Source organism: Clarias gariepinus, chromosome 3, assembly GCF_024256425.1.
Source record: "Clarias gariepinus isolate MV-2021 ecotype Netherlands chromosome 3, CGAR_prim_01v2, whole genome shotgun sequence".
NCBI classification, from domain to species: Eukaryota; Metazoa; Chordata; class Actinopteri; order Siluriformes; family Clariidae; genus Clarias; species Clarias gariepinus.
This window is the reverse complement of record NC_071102.1, coordinates 24,802,323-24,821,422: the sequence shown is the minus strand read 5'-3', so window position 1 is coordinate 24,821,422 and position 19,100 is coordinate 24,802,323. Positions and strand designations below refer to the sequence as shown.

Genomic DNA, 19,100 nt, shown 5'->3' with positions numbered 1-19,100 from the left:
GTCACAGCAAAACACCCTGTTCACCTTTAAGGTCCGGAACGATAAGGAATGTGATCTCTCTCTCTCCACGCTATTCTCTTTTCTTTACTCTGGTACAAGCTAACCTGTAACTCTTTTTTTAACCTAATAGCAATCTTCATATCCCAAAGGCTTCTTAAACCTGATCAAACACAGCTTGCATGGCCACAAACCTTACAACAAGCACTTATATAACCAACAATCAGTTTGCATTAAAATCCAGTATATATAATGCGGACCCTTTAGTGTGACAATCATGCATACACATTGTATACATTCCCAGCTCTGTAACATACCCAGAGGAAACCCATGTGAACATGGAGAGAACATGCAAACCTCCTCGAAATGGTACTCTCCGGATAAATGTTAAACCCGTTAAGGTCACGTTTAAGTATTTATCCTTTAAGACTAATGTGTGAAAGATATATTGCTACTGTATATCCTTGAGTGTACATCCCCTACTGTGCTCTTTCATAATTTAGCGGGATCATTACATTCCTGTTTAGTCCAACCATACTGTACATAAGTGAAGGTAGCACTAACCTAAGGCTGGTCTTCATACTCAGCTGTCTTTTTAATAATATTCTCTGTGTATAAGCTTTAATTCTTTTAATGCACAACCAATATGCATGTACATATAATTAATAGGGACAGTTTGCAAATTGACATGTCACTGTTCATGTAAAACCCTGTGTTATAGATTATGGATTCAAGGAGACCTAATTTACATTAGTGTCTGGTTACATATGAGCAAAAACCTGTATAGTGATTAGAGATGGTGGAAAAGAATTTTTTAAGTTATATATCACAATTCTTTTGTGCTCCCATTAAAAATTATTATTATTCATATTATTATTATTATTATTATTATTATTATTATTTTTTTTTTTTTTTTTTTATTTGTTTTAGTGGTAAAATGTTGCAGGTGGTGCACTCTAAACTATTCCAACACTGGCAAGTAGCACAGTATCCTGTGTGCTGTGAGCAAATTATTTGCTAGGTTTGTTTACTTCAATTATTTCAAGAATCGCAATACAAATCGATCCGGCACCTACAGTAGGTATCGTGATAATATTGTAATAGGTGGTCCCTGGTGATTCCCATCCCTAACAGGCATTTAACAATTCTTAGATTCCATTTTTAATTTTTCTCATTTAGAATACCAGACCACGTGAAAAAGATAAGGCAGTACATGATTAATACTACAGTTAATCATCACATTTCCCTTGAAACAAAGAACATTATCAAGTTCAAATCATTTGAGCTTACTGTCCACTGGGTTGGTCACCACTGCCCAAGTCTGACTCTGCTTCCCCACTAACCTCCCTCCTATGACCAGAGAAGTGTGGCAGAGATTTGGCTGAAGCATTTTGGTTCCTCCAACAGAAACATCTGGACAAGTCGGCACGGAACGATGGCGTAAAGAAGCCGTATATTACTGGGTCGCAACATGTGTTGAGGTTCCCGAAAACAAAGAAGACATGATGGACATAATCAGGGATCACATGCAGCATCTGTGGTTGGAACCAATACCAGATTCCGAGGAGGTAATACGGCGTCCAGCAAATGACAAATGAGGCGACAATAATTATGGTCATTTTCAGGGTCTTCATACGGGCTTTGGGGATCATATCCGTTCCACTGCGTCTCAGGCAAGGCTCTCCTGCTGAAAAGACATATACAGTTAGTACACTTAGGTTATACTTAGGATATGTCAATTACATGACCATATCAGGAGAGACGCTTACCTTTGTCCTTACTCCTGTGCATTTGGCGGTTGATTTCAACCAGGATACGTGTATAGCACAAACTCATGACGAGCAGAGGGAACACATAAAGCGTGACAAAGTGAAACATGTTGTATGCCGTTTCCTGCCAGTGCTGTTGAAAGCTGCCGTGTGTAGCGCACTGGACAAAGTCGACACCTTTGGCCTTAATTGCCCGGAAAATGAACAACTGTCACATGGAGACAGAAATAGAGTAATAAAGTAGAGATGAGTAATAAAGGAAAGATTTTCACATCAGTTTATCAGATTTTAGAGATTATTATAGCATTGTATTAGAATATACTATTCTATATGAATTTCTGTGAATTTCCACTTATTATTGTGTACATTAAGCAAAAAAGGTCACCAAGCAGACAAACCTGAAGCATCTTTTAATGCACTTGAAGAATCACAAGGCAGGTCTACTGTCACAATAATTACAACAAAGTAGTAACAAACAGGTAGTCCTCAACTTATGAACGATTTCTGTTCGGGTAGCACGTTCGTAAGTCTGATTTGTTCTTAAGTCAGACAAAGTGAGTCTTACACGCCGTTGACATACATATATACTTATATACATATATATAGTTTAAAGAAACGTCCCTTTTTCAGGCCTGTGTATTTAAACAATAATGTTGTAAAAATCCAAATAACTTTACGGAACTTCATTGTAAAGGGTTTAAACAATTTTCCATGCATGTTCAATTAACCATAATCAATTAATTAACATGCACCTACAGCTTACAGAAAGTAGGCATTTAAGGTCACAGTTCTAAAAATGCAGGACACTAAAGAGACTTGTCTACCGACTATGAAAAACACCCAAAGAAAGATGCCTAGGGTCCTTGCTCATCTGCGTGAACGTGCATCAGGCATGCTGCAGGGAGGCATGAGGACTGCTGATGTGGCTAGGGCAATAAATTGCCATGTCCACACTGTGAGACGCCTAAGACAGCGCTACAGGGAGACAGGAAGGACAGCTAATCATCCTCGCAGTGAAGGACCACGTGTAACAACACCTGCACAGGATCGGTACATCCGAATATCACACCTGCGTGACAAGTACAGCACAACCGCAGAGTCACACCAGGAACACACAACCCCTCCATCAGTGCTCAGACTGTCCGCAATAGGCAGTCCATGAGGAGGAGATGCACTGCAGTACTTTAAGCAGCTGGTGGCCACACCAGATACTGACTGGTACTTTTGATTTTGAGCCTCCCTTCGTTTAGGGACACATTGTGAAACATTTTTAGTTTATGTCTTAAGGTGTTGACTCTATTAGTGTTTATACAAATATTTACACATTAAGTTTACTAAAAGTAAAAACAGTTGAAAGTCAGAGGACTTTCTTTTTTTGCTGAGTATACAATGCAAAGCATACCAATCCACATGGCTAAATCTCTGTCCCGTTTCCCAACACTGCCATCATGTGGCCAAAAAGGGGGACCCCAAGGGGGGAATCGAACATCAACCCTAGAATTGCAAGGCGACAGTGCTAATCACAACGCCACCGTACCACCATAGTAAACATGGCACAATAAATCAATTCATTCTTTGTACTTCAATGTGTTAAAACAGGCATAGATATTGATAGAACTAGGAGGGGTGCACATCAAAATTTAAAAAGGTGCATGAGAAGAAAGATAAGATAAGATCTGTGGTCATAAGATCATATGGCAGAATTCACTGGCTGAGATATACAGTATACAGTAATTTTGGTGCTTTGCTGTAAATAATTCAGGATTATCCTGTCATGAAACTAACCGAGATGATCAGAAGACTTAGCACTTAGCGGTTAGCCCTTTGTAGCGTGGATGGTAAACCCAAACGCAGAAGCAAGCGAGTAGGCAAAATAACCACGCGATTTAGTCTAAGGACTCTCACGAAAGGGGAGCAAGGGAAAAACACTAATTTAACCCGCGTTCTATGAACACACACTCGAATCAGAAAGTAGACTCAAGAAAGTAAGTACTCACAAAATGGCAGACGGACGATCTGAACCGACATGGTTCAATGACTGAGCGATGTAAAGCGCTATCTTGTCTCCTTTTATGCTTCCTGTTTTGCGACCGTACTTTTCCTGGTCCTAGTGCCGGTCGCAAAGCTGGTGTGTGTGACAGTACCCCCCTGTCCAGGACCGACTCCTGACGGTCCTGGGGTGGAGGATACCGGACAACGGAATCCAAGATCGCTCCTCGGGACCGTAGCCTTCCCAGTCCACCAGGTATTGGGTTCCTCTGCCCCTAGGGCGCTTATCGAGGATCCGACGTACGGTGTAAGCAGGGCCACCGTCAATGATTCGGGAAGGAGCAGGTGGGGAGGATGGAATCACGGGAGAAGTGGTGAAGGGCTTCAGTTGAGACGTGTGGAAAACCGGATGGATTCGGAGCGCCGCAGGCAGCTCTGTGTGTAGCGTAGCGGTGGTTGGCCCTTTGGATGGCTTGATTGGCTTGTCTCCACAGCCGCCGACACCTGCAAACCAACTGTTGGGCCGCCGACAGTACATCAACCTCCGGTTCTTGATGTTCGAACATCGAAGGCTGGAAACCGTTGCATACCTCAAATGGGCTGAGATTTGTGGCAGAAGACACATGAAGGTTATGAGATAACTCAGCCCATAGGAGATAGCGGGCCCAGGAGCTCTGGCGATCGGCGACAAAACATCTTAGATAGCGCTCCAGTTGTTGTTGGTCCGCTCCGTCTGACCGATAGTCTGAGGGTGGTACTCTGATGACAGACTGCGGGTGGAATTGATCAGACGGCAGAAAGCCTTCCAGAACCGGGCAGTGAACTGGGGCCCCCTGGGAACCCATGCAGGCGGACTACATGCTCTAGAATCACCTCGGCTGTGTCTTTAGCTGATGGGAGTCTGGAGAGAGCCACTAGATGCACAGCTTTGGAAAACCGATCCACGATGGTCATAATGGTAATTTTTTCCTCTGAAGCCGGCAGGCCCGTGATGAAGTCGACGGCAATGTGCGTCCACACACTGAGCATGCCTGAACGAAGACCAACGATGTCCTGGATCATGGAGGGCCACCAGAAGGCTCGTTGGACGAACTGGAGGGTGCGCCTGGTGCCGGGATAGCCAGAGAGAGGTGAAGAGTGGCCCCACTCCATGACGTCGCTCCTGACCGCTTGAGGCATGTACAGTCGTCCAGGCGGCACAGCTGCCGGTTCGGTCTCCGCCGCCTGTGCCTGGCAAACTCTCGTTTCTAGATCCCAATGGAGAGGTGCAATGATTTTTGATGGGGGTAGGACAGGCGCGGGTTCTGTGTGGCGTCCCCCTCATGTTGTCTGGAAAGGGCGTCGGCCTTGGTGTTTTTGGACCCCGGACGATAGGACAGATGGAAGTTATAATGTTCAAAAAACAGAGCCCACCGCGCCTGCCTCAGGTTGAGCTGCTTGATGTTCTGGATGGTGATCAGATTCTGGTGGTCAGTCCAGACGATAAAAGGTTTATGAAACTTTGAAAGGCGGCGGGGGCATTGCAGAGTCCGAAGGGAATGACAAGACTTTCATAATGTCCAGTGGGAGTGGTGAAGGCCGTCTTCCACTCATCGCCCTCTCTAATACACACTAAGTTGTAGGCGCTCCGAAGGTCCAACTTCGTGAAAATGGTGGCACCAGAGAGGGCGTCCAGGGCAGAGTTGGTAAGAGGCAGAGGGTGTCAGTTTTTGATGGTAATGTTGTTTAGCCCCCGGTAGTCGACACATGGGTGAAGTTCACCCCCTTTTTTGTTTACAAAGAAGAACCCCGCGGCGGCGGGCAAGGAGGAGGGCCTGATGGTACCTTGGCGAAGGGCGTTTGACACGTACTCCTCCATCGCTCATGTCTCGGTGGGTGCAGGGGGGAGTTGAGCCTGGCTGAAGGTCGATCTCCAGGTCGTAGGGGCGATGAGGCCGAAGATGGGTGTTGCGCTTCTTGCAAAACACCTCAGCCAGGTCTCAGTCGGCAGGAGGGATGGCGTTGGTGTCAACGTCGGTGGCCTCGGACTCCCTAGTGCACGTCCCAGCCGATGCCGGTAGGCAAAGTTCGTTGCAGGCCGGCCCCCATTGTAGGATCCGGTTTTGGGTCCAGGATATGAGATGGTCATGTTGTAAAAGCCAGGGATGTCCAAGGATGATGAGTGGTGATGAAACGGTGGTCAGATAAAACTGAATCTGTTCTTGATGTTGCTGGATGATCAGGGTGATGGGTTGTGTCTGGGTGGTGATAGGGCTAGATGATAGGGGCCAACCATCTACGGAAGTGATACGAACGGGCTGGGATAACGCCTCAGTCTTTACCCCCAGTTCTTTGGCGTAAGAAGAGTCAATGAAGTTACCTACGGCACCGGAATCGATGAACGCAGTACTCCTGACGCGTTTGTCCAAACTGGAGACTTACTTTGACCGTGAGACGGGAGACGTTGGTCGTGGTGGCGAAGAGTAGGAGGCAACCTGGTGAGCTTTGCCCCTTGCTCACTGGGTCTGCACGTTTCCTGGCCGGAGAGGGCAGATGGCTCTGTGGTGTGCCGCTGACCCGCAATAGGCACAAAGTCCTCCCTGAATCGCTGTTCCCGTTCTGCAGCAGTCAAGGGGGCGCATCCTAATTGCATGGGTTCCCCAGCTCCGGTGTCAACCACGGCAGGAGTGGGAGAACCGACAGGTCCATGAGTGGTGGAAGAGACGGTGGTTGGCGTTCGTGGAGTGGTAAAGGCACAGGTGGGTGCTGGCGGCAGGGTTCTCGGGGCTGGCTTTGGGCAAGATAGGAGGCGTTGGTCAATCCAGAGAGCAAGCTGAATTAATCCCTCCAGGGTGGCAGGAAGCTCTCGCCCGGCTAGCTCGTCTTTTATCCTAGAAGCCAGCCCCTCGTAGTAAGCTGTCCAGAGCGTGGCGTCTTCCCAGGTGATCTGTACGGCGAGAAAGCGGAAATCAACCATATAGCAGCTCACGTCTTGGACGCTCCGGCGAAGAGTAGCGAGCTCTTCGTTTAGCTGGTTGATTAGCTCGGCGTGACGATCAACCACATTGCAAAGGTGCGCATAATACGCTGTGTTTACCGCGGATGGCTCAGTCATTCTGTCACGAAACTAACCGGGATGATCATAAGACTTAGCACTTGGGTGGTTAGCCCTTTGTAGCGTGGATGGTAAACCCAAACGCAGAAGCAAGCGAGTAGGCAGGATAACCACGCGATTTAGTCTAAGGACTCTCACGAAAGGGGAGCAAGGGAAAAACACAAATTTAACCCGCGTGTGAACACACACTTGAATCAGAAAGTAGACCCAAGAATGTGAGTACTTACAAATGGCAAACGGACGATCTTAACCGACATGGGACGAACTCAGGGCCTGTCCACACGAAGCCGGTGCGTTCCCTATCCGATCATTTTTTTCCCTCGTTCTAAAAAATAATTGCGTACACACGAAACCACTAAAAACGGTGTAGTATATATGCCAGACCAGTATGGGGCGCTGTAATTCTGCCATAGAGATACACTATACACGGAGAAGAAGACTTTGAGCATGCGCATAACCTTGTGCGCTGTATACGAACCAAGATGGTGTTGTCCATTATCACTTGTTGCTCATAACAGTTGCATAGAAGCAATAGATTTTGCTGTAATAAAGCTAGTAGGCTTTGAAGCAACATGAACACAATCATGTAGTCCGCCATTATTGTTGTTGCTGTTACGTGTGACGTAGCCGACATGTGATGTGATGACATCATCGTTTCACAAAATATACGGATTGGCCGTAAACACGAAGACGCAAGGGTGTCGTTTTTAGATTTATCCACTTTGGGACCCGGTTTAAAAAAACAGCGGTTTCAGTCTCCTAAAACGCCGGATTCGTGTGGACGAAACGCCAATACAATAAAAATTTATACGTATACAGCGAAACGCATCTCCGTGTGGACAGGCCCTCAATGACTGAGTGAGATGTGAAGCACCATCTTGTCTCCTTTTATGCTTCCTGTTTTGCAACCGTATTATTTCCTGGTCCTAGTGCCGGTCGCAAAGCGGGTGTGTGTGACATATTCCCTGTTTGGAAGCTTGTGTTTCGTCTCTCTTAAATATATCTAGAGTTAATGACATACAGTATAACTAAATCCAGACTGAAAAAACACAAGTTACAACAGAAACAAGTGAAAAACATGCACTCCTGCCTGATAATATGTTGTTTTTAGTAAACAGTGTTGACAGTTCATTACCAGGGATGCTAATCAGCAATGTGGTAATCGTTACGGATCACTGACTTTAAACTTCATTGCCTGTAAAGGATTTTGAACATAATATTTAATTAAAAAAATCATTGGGTCTCCCTTTCCCCTCTCCTTTTCCTGCGATTCCAGGAAACAGGCATCCTGGACATCGACATGCTTTTTACACACTGTTTACAGCCTACATGACACTCATGAATAATACCTCGCATGAACAGTCACACATCACCTCATTTCCATACGTGACACACATTGTTGTTGGCTCCTCACACACATCATGTACTGTACGTACACTGTATATTTTACGAACCGCCACATACAGTACTTCTTATTATATGTTATCGTATTTGCACATACTGTTATTTGCACTACCATGCACATTCTTGTCTGTGATTTATTTGTACAGTGTTGAGCGTTGTACAGAATGTCAAGTATTTCATGTGAATATTAAAATACTTGGCCAATAAATCAGATTCTGATTCTAATTCTGAAGCTACAGTTGATCTTTAAAAAGCTAAACTTTAACCTTAGTCTAACCCCAGACCGTACTGAATTGAATTGAATTATTTATATTCATGCAGTAAAGCAGTAACACAGGACATGAATAATAGAGATACAGAAAAAAAATCTTACATTCGAGCTGTCTTTGGACATAACATAGAAAACCAAGCTCTGGGATGGTAATCAAAATTGGTTTGCATCTAGAACATATACCAGTCTGAATTTTTCCATAACATCTGGTGCACACATGTACAGTTAGAGATCATTGTAAGGAGTATCTACTGTATACATGACCCCCTCAATCATAGGCTAAGAGTGTGTGTGCTAGAACTGAAGTCGATGCTTTCGTCCTTGCACTCATGATGTTATTGCCAATTAGCTGAAAAAACCTGACATGCAGTATGTCATGGACCTCCGCCTCTGCACACCCAGGACAACGTGCAGAAAATTACTTTATACATTCTTTCCTTTATTCACTTTCAGTAAGCACTTTATCCTGGTCAGGGTCACGGGAGATGCGGAACACTGAACAGAAAATGGGAATCCGTCCTGAATGGGATGCCAGTCTATTCTATTCGTTCACACATTTGTTCAGCTAAAATTACTTTTATATATTTTCAACAAAAGCAAGACACTTTGACATCCTATAAAGCAAACTTTAATAACTTAATGCTGAATAATGTTGAGTATTATATTTATAATTAATGCTGAGATTTATTATCCATAGTTTTACTGATTTATTTCAATGTCAGTTGTTTTGCAGTTAGTGTGTTGTTTAGTTATTGGTTCCATTAAATTTAAGTGGTTATTTAAGTTATGTAGGTTTATAATGATGGAATAAGAACTATACCAAATTTGACAGTAGTTACAGTCTTCTCCACCACAATTAGAAAATTTAATTTACCATTAAAACTCAAGCGGCAACACAGCATTGATCAGTGACAATAAAAAAATAGGGAATATATATATACACCTAAAGGATTATTAGGAAGACCATACTAATACGGTGTTTGACCCCCTTTTACCTTCAGAACTGCCTTAATTCTACGTGGCATTGATTCAACAAGGTGCTGAAAGCATTCTTCAGAAATGTTGGCCCATATTGATAGGATAGCATCTTGCAGTTGATGGAGATTCGTGGGATGCACATCCAGGGCATGAAGCTCCCGTTCCACCACATCCCAAAGATGCTCTATTGGGTTGAGATCTGGTGACTGTGGGGGCCATTTTAGTACAGTGAACTCATTGTCATGTTCAAGAAACCAATTTAAAATGATTTAAGCTTTGTGACATGGTGCATTATTCTGCTGGAAGTAGCCATCAGAGGATGGGTACATGGTGGTCATAAAGGGATGGACATGGTCAGAAACGATCCTCAGGTAGCCCGTGGCATTTAAACAATGCCCAATTGGCACTAAGGGGCCTAAAGTGTGCCAAGAAAACATCCCCCACACCATTACACCACCACCAGCAGCCTGCACAGTGGTAACAAGGCATGATGGATCCATGTTCTTATTCTGTTTACGCCAAATTCTGACTCTTCCATTTGAATGTCTCAACAGAAATCGAGACTCATCAGACCAGGCAACATTTTTCCAGTCTTCAACTGTCCAATTTTGGTGAGCTCGTGCAAATTGTAGCCTCTTTTTCCTATTTGTAGTGGAGATGAGTGGTACCGGTGGGGTCTCCTGCTGTTGTAGCCCATCCGCCTCAAGGTTGTGCGTGTTGTGGCTTCACAAATGCTTTGCTGCATACCTCGGTTGTAACGAGTGGTTATTTGGTCAAAGTTGCTCTTCTATCAGCTTAAACCAGTCGGCCCATTCTCCTCTGATCTCTAGCATCAACAAGGCATTTTCACCCACAGGACTGCCGCATACTGGATGTTTTTCCCTTCTCACATCATTTTTTGTAAACCCTAGAAATGGTTGTGCGTGAAAATTGCAGTAACTGAGCAGATTGCGAAATACTCAGACCGGCCCGTCTGGCACCATCAACCATGCCACGCTCAAAACTGCCTAAATCACCTTTCTTTCCCATTCTGACATTCAGTTTGGAGGTCAGGAGATTGTCTTGACCAGGACCACACCCATAAATGCATTGAAGCAACTGCCATGTGATTGGTTGATTAGATAATTGCATTAATGAGAAATTGAACAGGTGTTCTTAATAATCCTTTAGGTGAGTGTATATATGCTTATATGGAAGCCTTGCCATTGTGTTAATGGGGAGGCTTCAGACTTTACACTGTGTATTTGGGTGTTTCGGATATGTCAGGTGGAACAAAAGACATCATTACTTTAATAAAGGGTACATTTTACCATTACCACTGGTAATATGGGAATGACTTCACAAAAATTTTAATTACTTCACAAAAAATCCCAATTTTTTTTTTTTTTTTTTTTGGTCATAGAACCAACAGAAAACAATTTAAGCACGTGATCATGTGTATCTGTGTTTTCTTTTTGCCTATGTGACCCATTTTTGTTGTTGTTTAGGTAGTCGGTTTAAATTCACTAAAATTCAGTTCGTTATATTGATCGCACAATCCTGAACCCTATACATGTTTGTTAGGAAACAGAAAAATAAATAATGGCTAAAATGCTGTGAGCTTTAAGGGCTGCAGAAATAAACATAGGGACACACTTGTGAATAATGACTATAATGTATATCAATACACACATTCTTATCCATATTAGTCAGTACCTTCTCTCTCTCTCTCTCTCTCTCTTTTTCAGTCTCTGTCATAATTGACTCCCTTAAATTCCTCTTACCAACTGGCACTCTTGTCCAGTAATGACATAACTTCAGCTCCACCTAAAATACGTCTCACATGGTGCGTTATTTTAAAACTCAAACTGTCTGTTTTGCTCCTTTTTAAATCATGCTGTTTCAGTGTCTATGTAAACGAGCTACCACTGAGCCCCGCCCCACCAGAGAGCAGTAGAACTAGGCGGAACTGAGCAACAAGGTATCTTCTTATATGATGTCACATTAGTGGAAAATCACTTTGTTGCTTAAGCCCTGGTCAGTACAAAAATAAAAAAAGGGCATGAGTCAGATAATGATTGCCATGTTTTTGTTCGTGCATGGACACTAGACACCCATCAAGTTTCCCTTTAAGGCAATGTTTCTTTAAGTACGGTCTGGTGACATGCAGGGGTCTGTAAAATGCGACGCGAAGCCATTTTCTTTTCTTGTTACAGCAGTGAAAATTACAGACTATTATTATAAGCATTCATGTATTAATTAGTCACTAGTAGGTATTTATTATCAAAGCTCAGTAACTCAAAAATGAGTCAGCCTATAAATAATGCCAGCTTTGACCTTATGTACTTCATCAGTGAAACATTCAGGAATAATGTACTCTGAAGCGCTAAAGCTTTAAAATGCTCAAATGGGTGAAATATAATACTGTGTAAAATCACAGATACACATGGCACAGATACACATGGTCACATGATTTAATTGTTGTTGTTATGGCCAAATAATAATAATAATAAAAGTAATAATAATAATAATAATAATATGTATTTTAAAGTACAATTTTTGTTATAATTTTTCTATTAGGCTTTATACATGTGTTTGTTTATTTGCTTGTTTGTTTAAGTCATTCTTGCTCTAAAGAATTTATTTCTATAGAGCAAATAGGCAAAGAAATGGCACAGACCCACATGGTCACATGCTTTAATTGTTGTTTTTAGTTGTTTCTATGACCTAATAATAATAATAATATGTTTGTTTTTTAGCAAAAATCTTTGTTATACTGTAGATTTTTACTCTTTGTTTGTTTGTTCGTTTGTTTAAGTCATCCTTAGTCTATAGAATTTATTTGCACAGTACTGTACAAGACATTTCAAAAGTACTGTGTTATTGTAAACATTTGAATGTCAGCTGATGGCACTTAATAATACAATTGTTGGATTGTGTTCATAAAATAAATTTATACCAAGAGAAAATCCTTTTGGAAGGTTTTTATTTAAGATTGCAACTCAAAGGTGTGTAAAGCAGCGCTGCACCGACCTGTGGGGAAGCAAGGAGTAGGCTGAGTATCCATGCAGTCAGCAGCATCCTCCTGTTCCTGCGTCCTGCGTCCAGGGTGTCTAACGGGTGCAGGATGGCGTGGTGTCTGTCCAGGCTCACAACCACTAGAATGAATGCGGCCGAGTGCATGGCAAACAGCTTCAGAAAGCACATCAGCTTGCACATGGCGTCTCCAGCATACCACTGCACTGTCACATTCCACACCGCATCCAGTGGCATCACCACAAAAGTCATGACCAGGTCAGCCGAGGCCAGGCTGGCAATGAGCGGGCGCAGGTGTGAGGCCAAGCGCCTGCCTCGACCCCGTGTTACACTGAGCAGCACGGACAGGTTACTCGCGGCAGCAAATACGAAGAGCACCAGGGTGGCCGCAACACGGAATCGAGCAGCCGTGGTGAAGGTCGGGGTCTCCCATTTGAGCACGGGTGGTGAGACAGAGACATTCAGCACGGAAGAATTGTCCAAGACGTTTGTCGGGTTGGAAAGTAGAAGTGTTGTGTTTCCTGACATGCTGGAAATAACAAAACAGAATTTGTAGGTTAAAATAGTCTTTGGAATGTGACCTTTTATAAGAATCGTATTTCATACAGTATATTTGTACCAGGGTTCTTTATTCTGTTCTGCTCCATTGCCGTGTGTCTATGACGTATTGTCTGGGAATTTGCCCTGCTCTGTGATTAAATGCAGGCAACAGGTAAGATGGTAAATCACTAGAAAAGCTTCAGCTTAGATTTTAAACCTCTCTGGTACATTGTACTGGAGCATTGAACACCCTTCTTTCGAAATATATTTCATCAAATAATGTTTTATTAATAACGGGTTGGGACTTGGTGATGCGGTGTAATAGTCATAACATTTGAGATGGATGATTTTTATATTCGGAAAGCCATTCAGTGAGCCCTCATATCCTATGGATGGTGAAATTGTCATCCTTGAAGAGACTAGCTGTGTTAGAATAGAAATGTTTCATCGGGCAATAAAGGTGATCAATCAGAAGTGTATTCCGTATTGATTTGTTGGGATTTTCTCCTTTAGGTAGACAATTTGAACTAAACCATGTCAGAAAATGGCCCAAAGCATAACAAAGCCACTGGTTTATTCTTTAATATGTCACCCATTTGTGTTTGCCATTGAGCTATGCTTGGAAATGACATATACACTGATTAACAACACTAACACCACCGCAGAATTGAAGAACACATTTTTTTATCATTTATATACCAATAAACTGGCGTCAGGTAAAACCCTCATCTATGCATGTGGTGACCATCTGGTCCGATCCAACAGAAAACCTAATGTAGAACAAAAAGCCAATGCTGGCTACGATAGAAAGGTATCAGAACATCCAGCGCATCACAGACCCAGCAGGCAAAGAGTTCAAGGCTGTTGATCCGCCTCCAAATTCCCCAGATCTCAATCTGAGTATGCAGCCATGGAACATGGTGGACAAGCAAATCTGATTTATTTAGGGCCTACCCCGCAACCCACAGCACCCCAGGGGCCCACCTTAAAGATCCTAGTGCCAGACACCAGAGCACATCCCCAGAGGTGAGAGTCATGCCTGGAGGAGCGAGAGCTGCCCCTGCAGCACAGGGAATCACTGTATACATATGCCATAATATACTAAATAAACATATATTTCCGAGAAGGCAACGGAAAATGATCTTCCCTGACATATCCCCATATAAGATTTAGTTGTATAAAAGAGCCTGCTGCAGTGATGTATGATTTTAGTTGCTACTAGTAGTGTATTTTTATTTTGACATCTCGCTTTGTACCCCCTAGTCACTGTGCAAGAGTAAATAACTCTGGGGTCATATATCCTATTCTTGACATGAATAAAGCCCTGACTCTTCACATCTCATTTCTCCAAACTAGAAATAGATGATTTAATAGCTCCGGAGTGGCCATTATCTGGCAGCATGATAAACAGTGGGTGTTATTCTATCTACATCTATACTTTGTATGCCTATGGCCTTTCACTTGGGCTGTGAGCCGTGGTACACACCAACAACATCACTCTATATGGGGCATGGGGTCCCAGGTTCATATCCCAGCACCACCAAGTTGCCACTGTTTGGCCCTTGTGAAAGGCCCCTAACCCTCAACTGCTCTAATGTATAATAGATTAAATGTATGTCTTGTCAGATAAAAAAGCTGTAAATGTTAAAAGTATAACTACGAATGCGAACAGCATGATGATTTTGTTTGGATGGTGTTCCGGCACCTTTTTACAACCGTTACTATTTTCTTTCTTATCAATCATTTTGGGTTGATGATCATTGTGAAACCTTAGTGAGGATTTTCAGCCAGTTTAGCAATCACAAACACCTGCCTAGACAAAATCTATATAGCATACAGAGCACACCAGATGGTAGCTTCAACTGATTTTTTCTTTTTCTTTTTAAAGCCTGTTGCTGTCTATCTGATGTACTGGTGCAGGTGTATGCTATGAGATTTAAAACACAGACAGGCCGGCAGTAGAATACTGTATATATATGCCTGGAAAAGAGGCATATACTGTATACAGGCATGTTTTCCCAGGTTGATTTGACAAGGCAGGGATTCAACAGCTCCAGTCACAACATTCAATTTGAGCAGTTGCCGTCTCATTGCCTAGCCACATTATCTGAATAACTGTATGAACCTCGAGAGGCGCTGAAAAGATGTTCTCTCATTACATGTGTGTGTGTGTATGTGTTTGCCAGCTTTCCTGTAAATGTCTGGTGGTTAGACCAACATCATTAATGAGCACAAGGCACATTTGTGATATATGATAAATCTGATTTCCGATAAAACTTGAACAAGCCATTTGGACTTGCGCTATTATCCTGGAAAAAGGCTTGTATAATTGATTTTTTGTCATTTATTTACGACAAGTCCAACAGCCAAAACATTTATTTTTTTGAAATATGCAGGAAACAGACTAAAACTGCACAAGATCATGGAAATGATGGCATTTCAGCTCGTACTGTACCACACTGGTGTGTCCTTCACTTTGCCATCAGCCATCCATCACAAAGATAATGTCTTTATCGCGATTCTTTTCCTGTGAGAGAGCGATTTAAATCATATGTCACCTTATAATAGTTCTGCAAAGCGTTGGAATATACAAGACATCTGTGCAGATTCCTTTTGACGTTTAGGGAATACTGCAGCAGCTGGTACATATCTTTATGGAGCACTTTGGTCCAAAGCAGCAGGTGTGATGTAGGATGCCACACATTATGAACATCTGTCTTGCTTTTCTAAAACCTTTTAAAATTACTTTTACTTTTTTTTAAAAAACAAAGAATTGTGTATTACATAAAGAGGAAACTCCTAATCACTAACTATAACTTCTATTGTTACCTATATAAATATGTAACAAGTATTTTTTAACAAATATTCTTGGTAACAGTGGATCTAGAAAGTAGATCAGTAATGAAAACATCTAATCGTTAGTTGTTAGTTTATTATGCATTCACATCTCATAAGAATATAGCACAAGCAAAATAATCATAACCTTCTTTGTCTTTCAATGGTTTCCCTAAACATACACCATTTGTGTATACACCAAAATGTTTACATCAAATGTACTTTAATTTGATTTTAAATAAACAAATATATAAACACATTAAAGGTGCAAAAGATAATACCACCTCAGCAGTGGGAGAGTTTGGTACCCTGTTTATCTCTCAAGTTTTGAGAATAAAATCGAATTTGTGTTTTAGTATCTGCAAAATCCAATTGTCCACCTTAAGAAGAAAAGCCCAACAAATCAATGCACAGTACACTTCTGATTTCATCAGTGTTTTACAGTAGGTACACTTTTTTATAATTATCTTCTACCAAATTATGTAACACAATAACATGTGATGCAAAAATCCATCTAGTGATGGATGTTATATTATTTGATTTTACACACACAAAAAGACATTACAATGAGAGTTTTCTGGGCACAGATGTTTGTATTTATGAATGTCTGATCAACAGCATTACGTGCAGTATATTATGAGGAATGAATGCTGTATTTCCAACTGCATTTCAATTTACACTTGTACTTGAAAGTAAAGAGCAGGGGATTAACTCTTAGACTAATTCAATATGATAAACACATCTACAGTCTGATTAAAGGAAATCTATAGATTTTGGATATTTTAATATCAAAATTAGAGTCACACCACACCATGCCTGAGTCACTCATCTTATTAATACTATACACACACACACACACACACATATATATATATATATATATATATATATAGAGAGAGAGAGAGAGAGAGAGAGGGAGAGAGAGAGAAAGTGTGTGTGTGTGTGTGTGTGTATATATATATATATATATATATATATATATATATATATATATATATATATATATATATATATATACTAATTCAATTTTATTAACAACTTAGTCTGATTAATGAAATCTATAGAATATTCCAATAGAATATAAAAATTAGAGTCACACCATACTCATCATATTAATACTGTATTATTTAAATGTATACTATGGTGATACAGTCTAATGCACAAAAGTGTTTTGTAAAGATCCTGAGACATACCTGAGCTTCGCTGATGCTAGAGATTAATCCGCAGGAAGCCCACTTTCATCAAGGTGCTGTTATTCGATGCAAAGTATCCAGATGAAAGTGCGGTTAATAGATCAAAAGGAAGTGAGTCACATGTTTTGAAAAAGTCCTGAAGATCTCTTTCCATGTTCTGGACGCTGCTGTGTGTGTTATCAGCTTCATCAGCATCCGCTCTGAGAGTGTGCACAGCACGAGTCGGGTGTGTGTGTGTGTGTGTGTGCTCAGCCGCAGTTATCAGCTTCTCAGTCTGCCGTCAATATCCACACGGAAAGCACTATGTATACCCCATCATGACCAGTGTATATGAAACTGGTTTCCCTGGTCATACTGTTGCTCTAAAAAAGCGCGGGAAAAATAACCGCGTCCCCGCTGCGTCTAATACCGCATACTACCGTAATGTAGATACTGGCTTGTGTCAGCTGTACAGTTCCAGCTGTGTGAATACTAGAGTACTAGAGATACTACTCGAGAAGATAGTGTGCTGCTGTTCATCAGCTTCTCGGACACTTCAGGGGAGACTGGGGTCAGGGGTAACATTTTGTACAAAGGATTTTCCCCATCATTGATCTGGTTCATGTGATGTAACTGTATGAACATGCTGAATTATTTATCACGGATGTGCTGCACTGTGGCATGTGACAGTGGTGGTCTAAAATAAATAAATATATTAATAAATAAAAAGGTTTTGTGTGTACATTGGTCAGAACTCACTCTTTTAGTGATATATCTTTATGTTCCACACATTGGAAAAAATTGACATCCAGACAGATTTTGCAGACATGGACGTGGACTTCAACCTGTAATAATAATAATCACTGATTACATTAAAGTTGATCGGATTATTTTTAGCTTTAACCTTTTACAATAAAATCAAAAACATCAAAATATCCTGATCCTCAAATAAGATTCTGGATAACAAACAAATATACTCAGTTTAGAGGGGCATGGTGGCAAAGTGGTTAGCACTGTCGCCTGGCACCTCCAGGGTCTGGGTTCATGGAGTTTGCATGTTCTCTCTGTGCTTGGTGAGTTTCCTCCAGATACCCCGGTTTCCTCCCACAGTCTAAAGACATGGAGATTAGGCTAATTGGCCAAAGTGTATAAACGAGAATGTGTGAATGTTGACCAGAGGTTCTACCACGGTTGTAAAAATGAAAAAAAAAACTAATACAATAGTCACTACTGGTCCCTAGTTCCTATGTTCCTAGATGTATACAGAGGTAGTGATATTACAAAAGCCAGAATCCAGAAATGCTGTATTCAGTAATACCACACAACTGAATATAGTTTTAATACACACTTTAATAACCATGAAATTAACATTGATTAAGGCCATTTTTATATTACATATAATTGCTTTAGATCATGTCTGAGTATAATTGGCGTCCCCCTCCACTCCCCTACTGGTCAACTTTCATATCAGTAATGTTGTTCTGTACCTGTGCACACTTGGGTATCTACACCCTCTGATACTGTTGGACAGGGATCATGCAGTGTAGTTCTTATGTGCAACACTGATTGGTGATTCATCTGCTCAAACACACCTGATTCAACTAATCTATTAATTACTAGGTTCAGTGGGTGTGTTCAGGAGTTGGACGTCGGACATCGGCCCTTCAGGATTGGAGTTTAAGATCCCTGCTGTAGGTAGTGATGTGCACCTAGTTGACAATGGAGTCAACTTCCACCTATTATTAATTAATTTCTTTATTTATGTATTTTAGACAATGTCAGCAACAACCCTCTTGCCCTATTACTACCTTATCAGTTATGGCCATGCAGTTCAGAGAATGAGATCAGTGCATGCTGCAGGTATACACAGATTTCAGAGGTGACAGGCGGTATTAATGACTGGCCCTGGGCACGATTCTCACACTAATAAAGAAGGCTGGACACTCACTTCATAACACATCGGTTAGCTCACTACAGTAAGTGCACTACCTTTTCCTTCATGTTCAAGCCAAAAGTTATATTCCTGACGAGTTTCT

The 19,100-nt window shown here is 41.7% G+C and overlaps 1 protein-coding gene across 1 annotated transcript; it reads right to left on the bottom strand.

Moving 5' to 3' along the window:
- Positions 1 to 837: 837 nt before the first annotated feature.
- gnrhr1 (gonadotropin releasing hormone receptor 1) lies at positions 838 to 17,244 on the bottom strand. Its single transcript, XM_053492492.1, has 4 exons — positions 17,086 to 17,244; positions 12,515 to 13,046; positions 1,767 to 1,974; positions 838 to 1,684 (listed from the first exon to the last, which is right to left on the bottom strand). Exons 2-4 carry the CDS (start codon positions 13,043 to 13,045, stop codon positions 1,284 to 1,286), a joined length of 1,140 nt encoding a protein of 379 aa, XP_053348467.1. The 5' UTR covers position 13,046; positions 17,086 to 17,244; the 3' UTR covers positions 838 to 1,283.
- Positions 17,245 to 19,100: the final 1,856 nt, after the last annotated feature.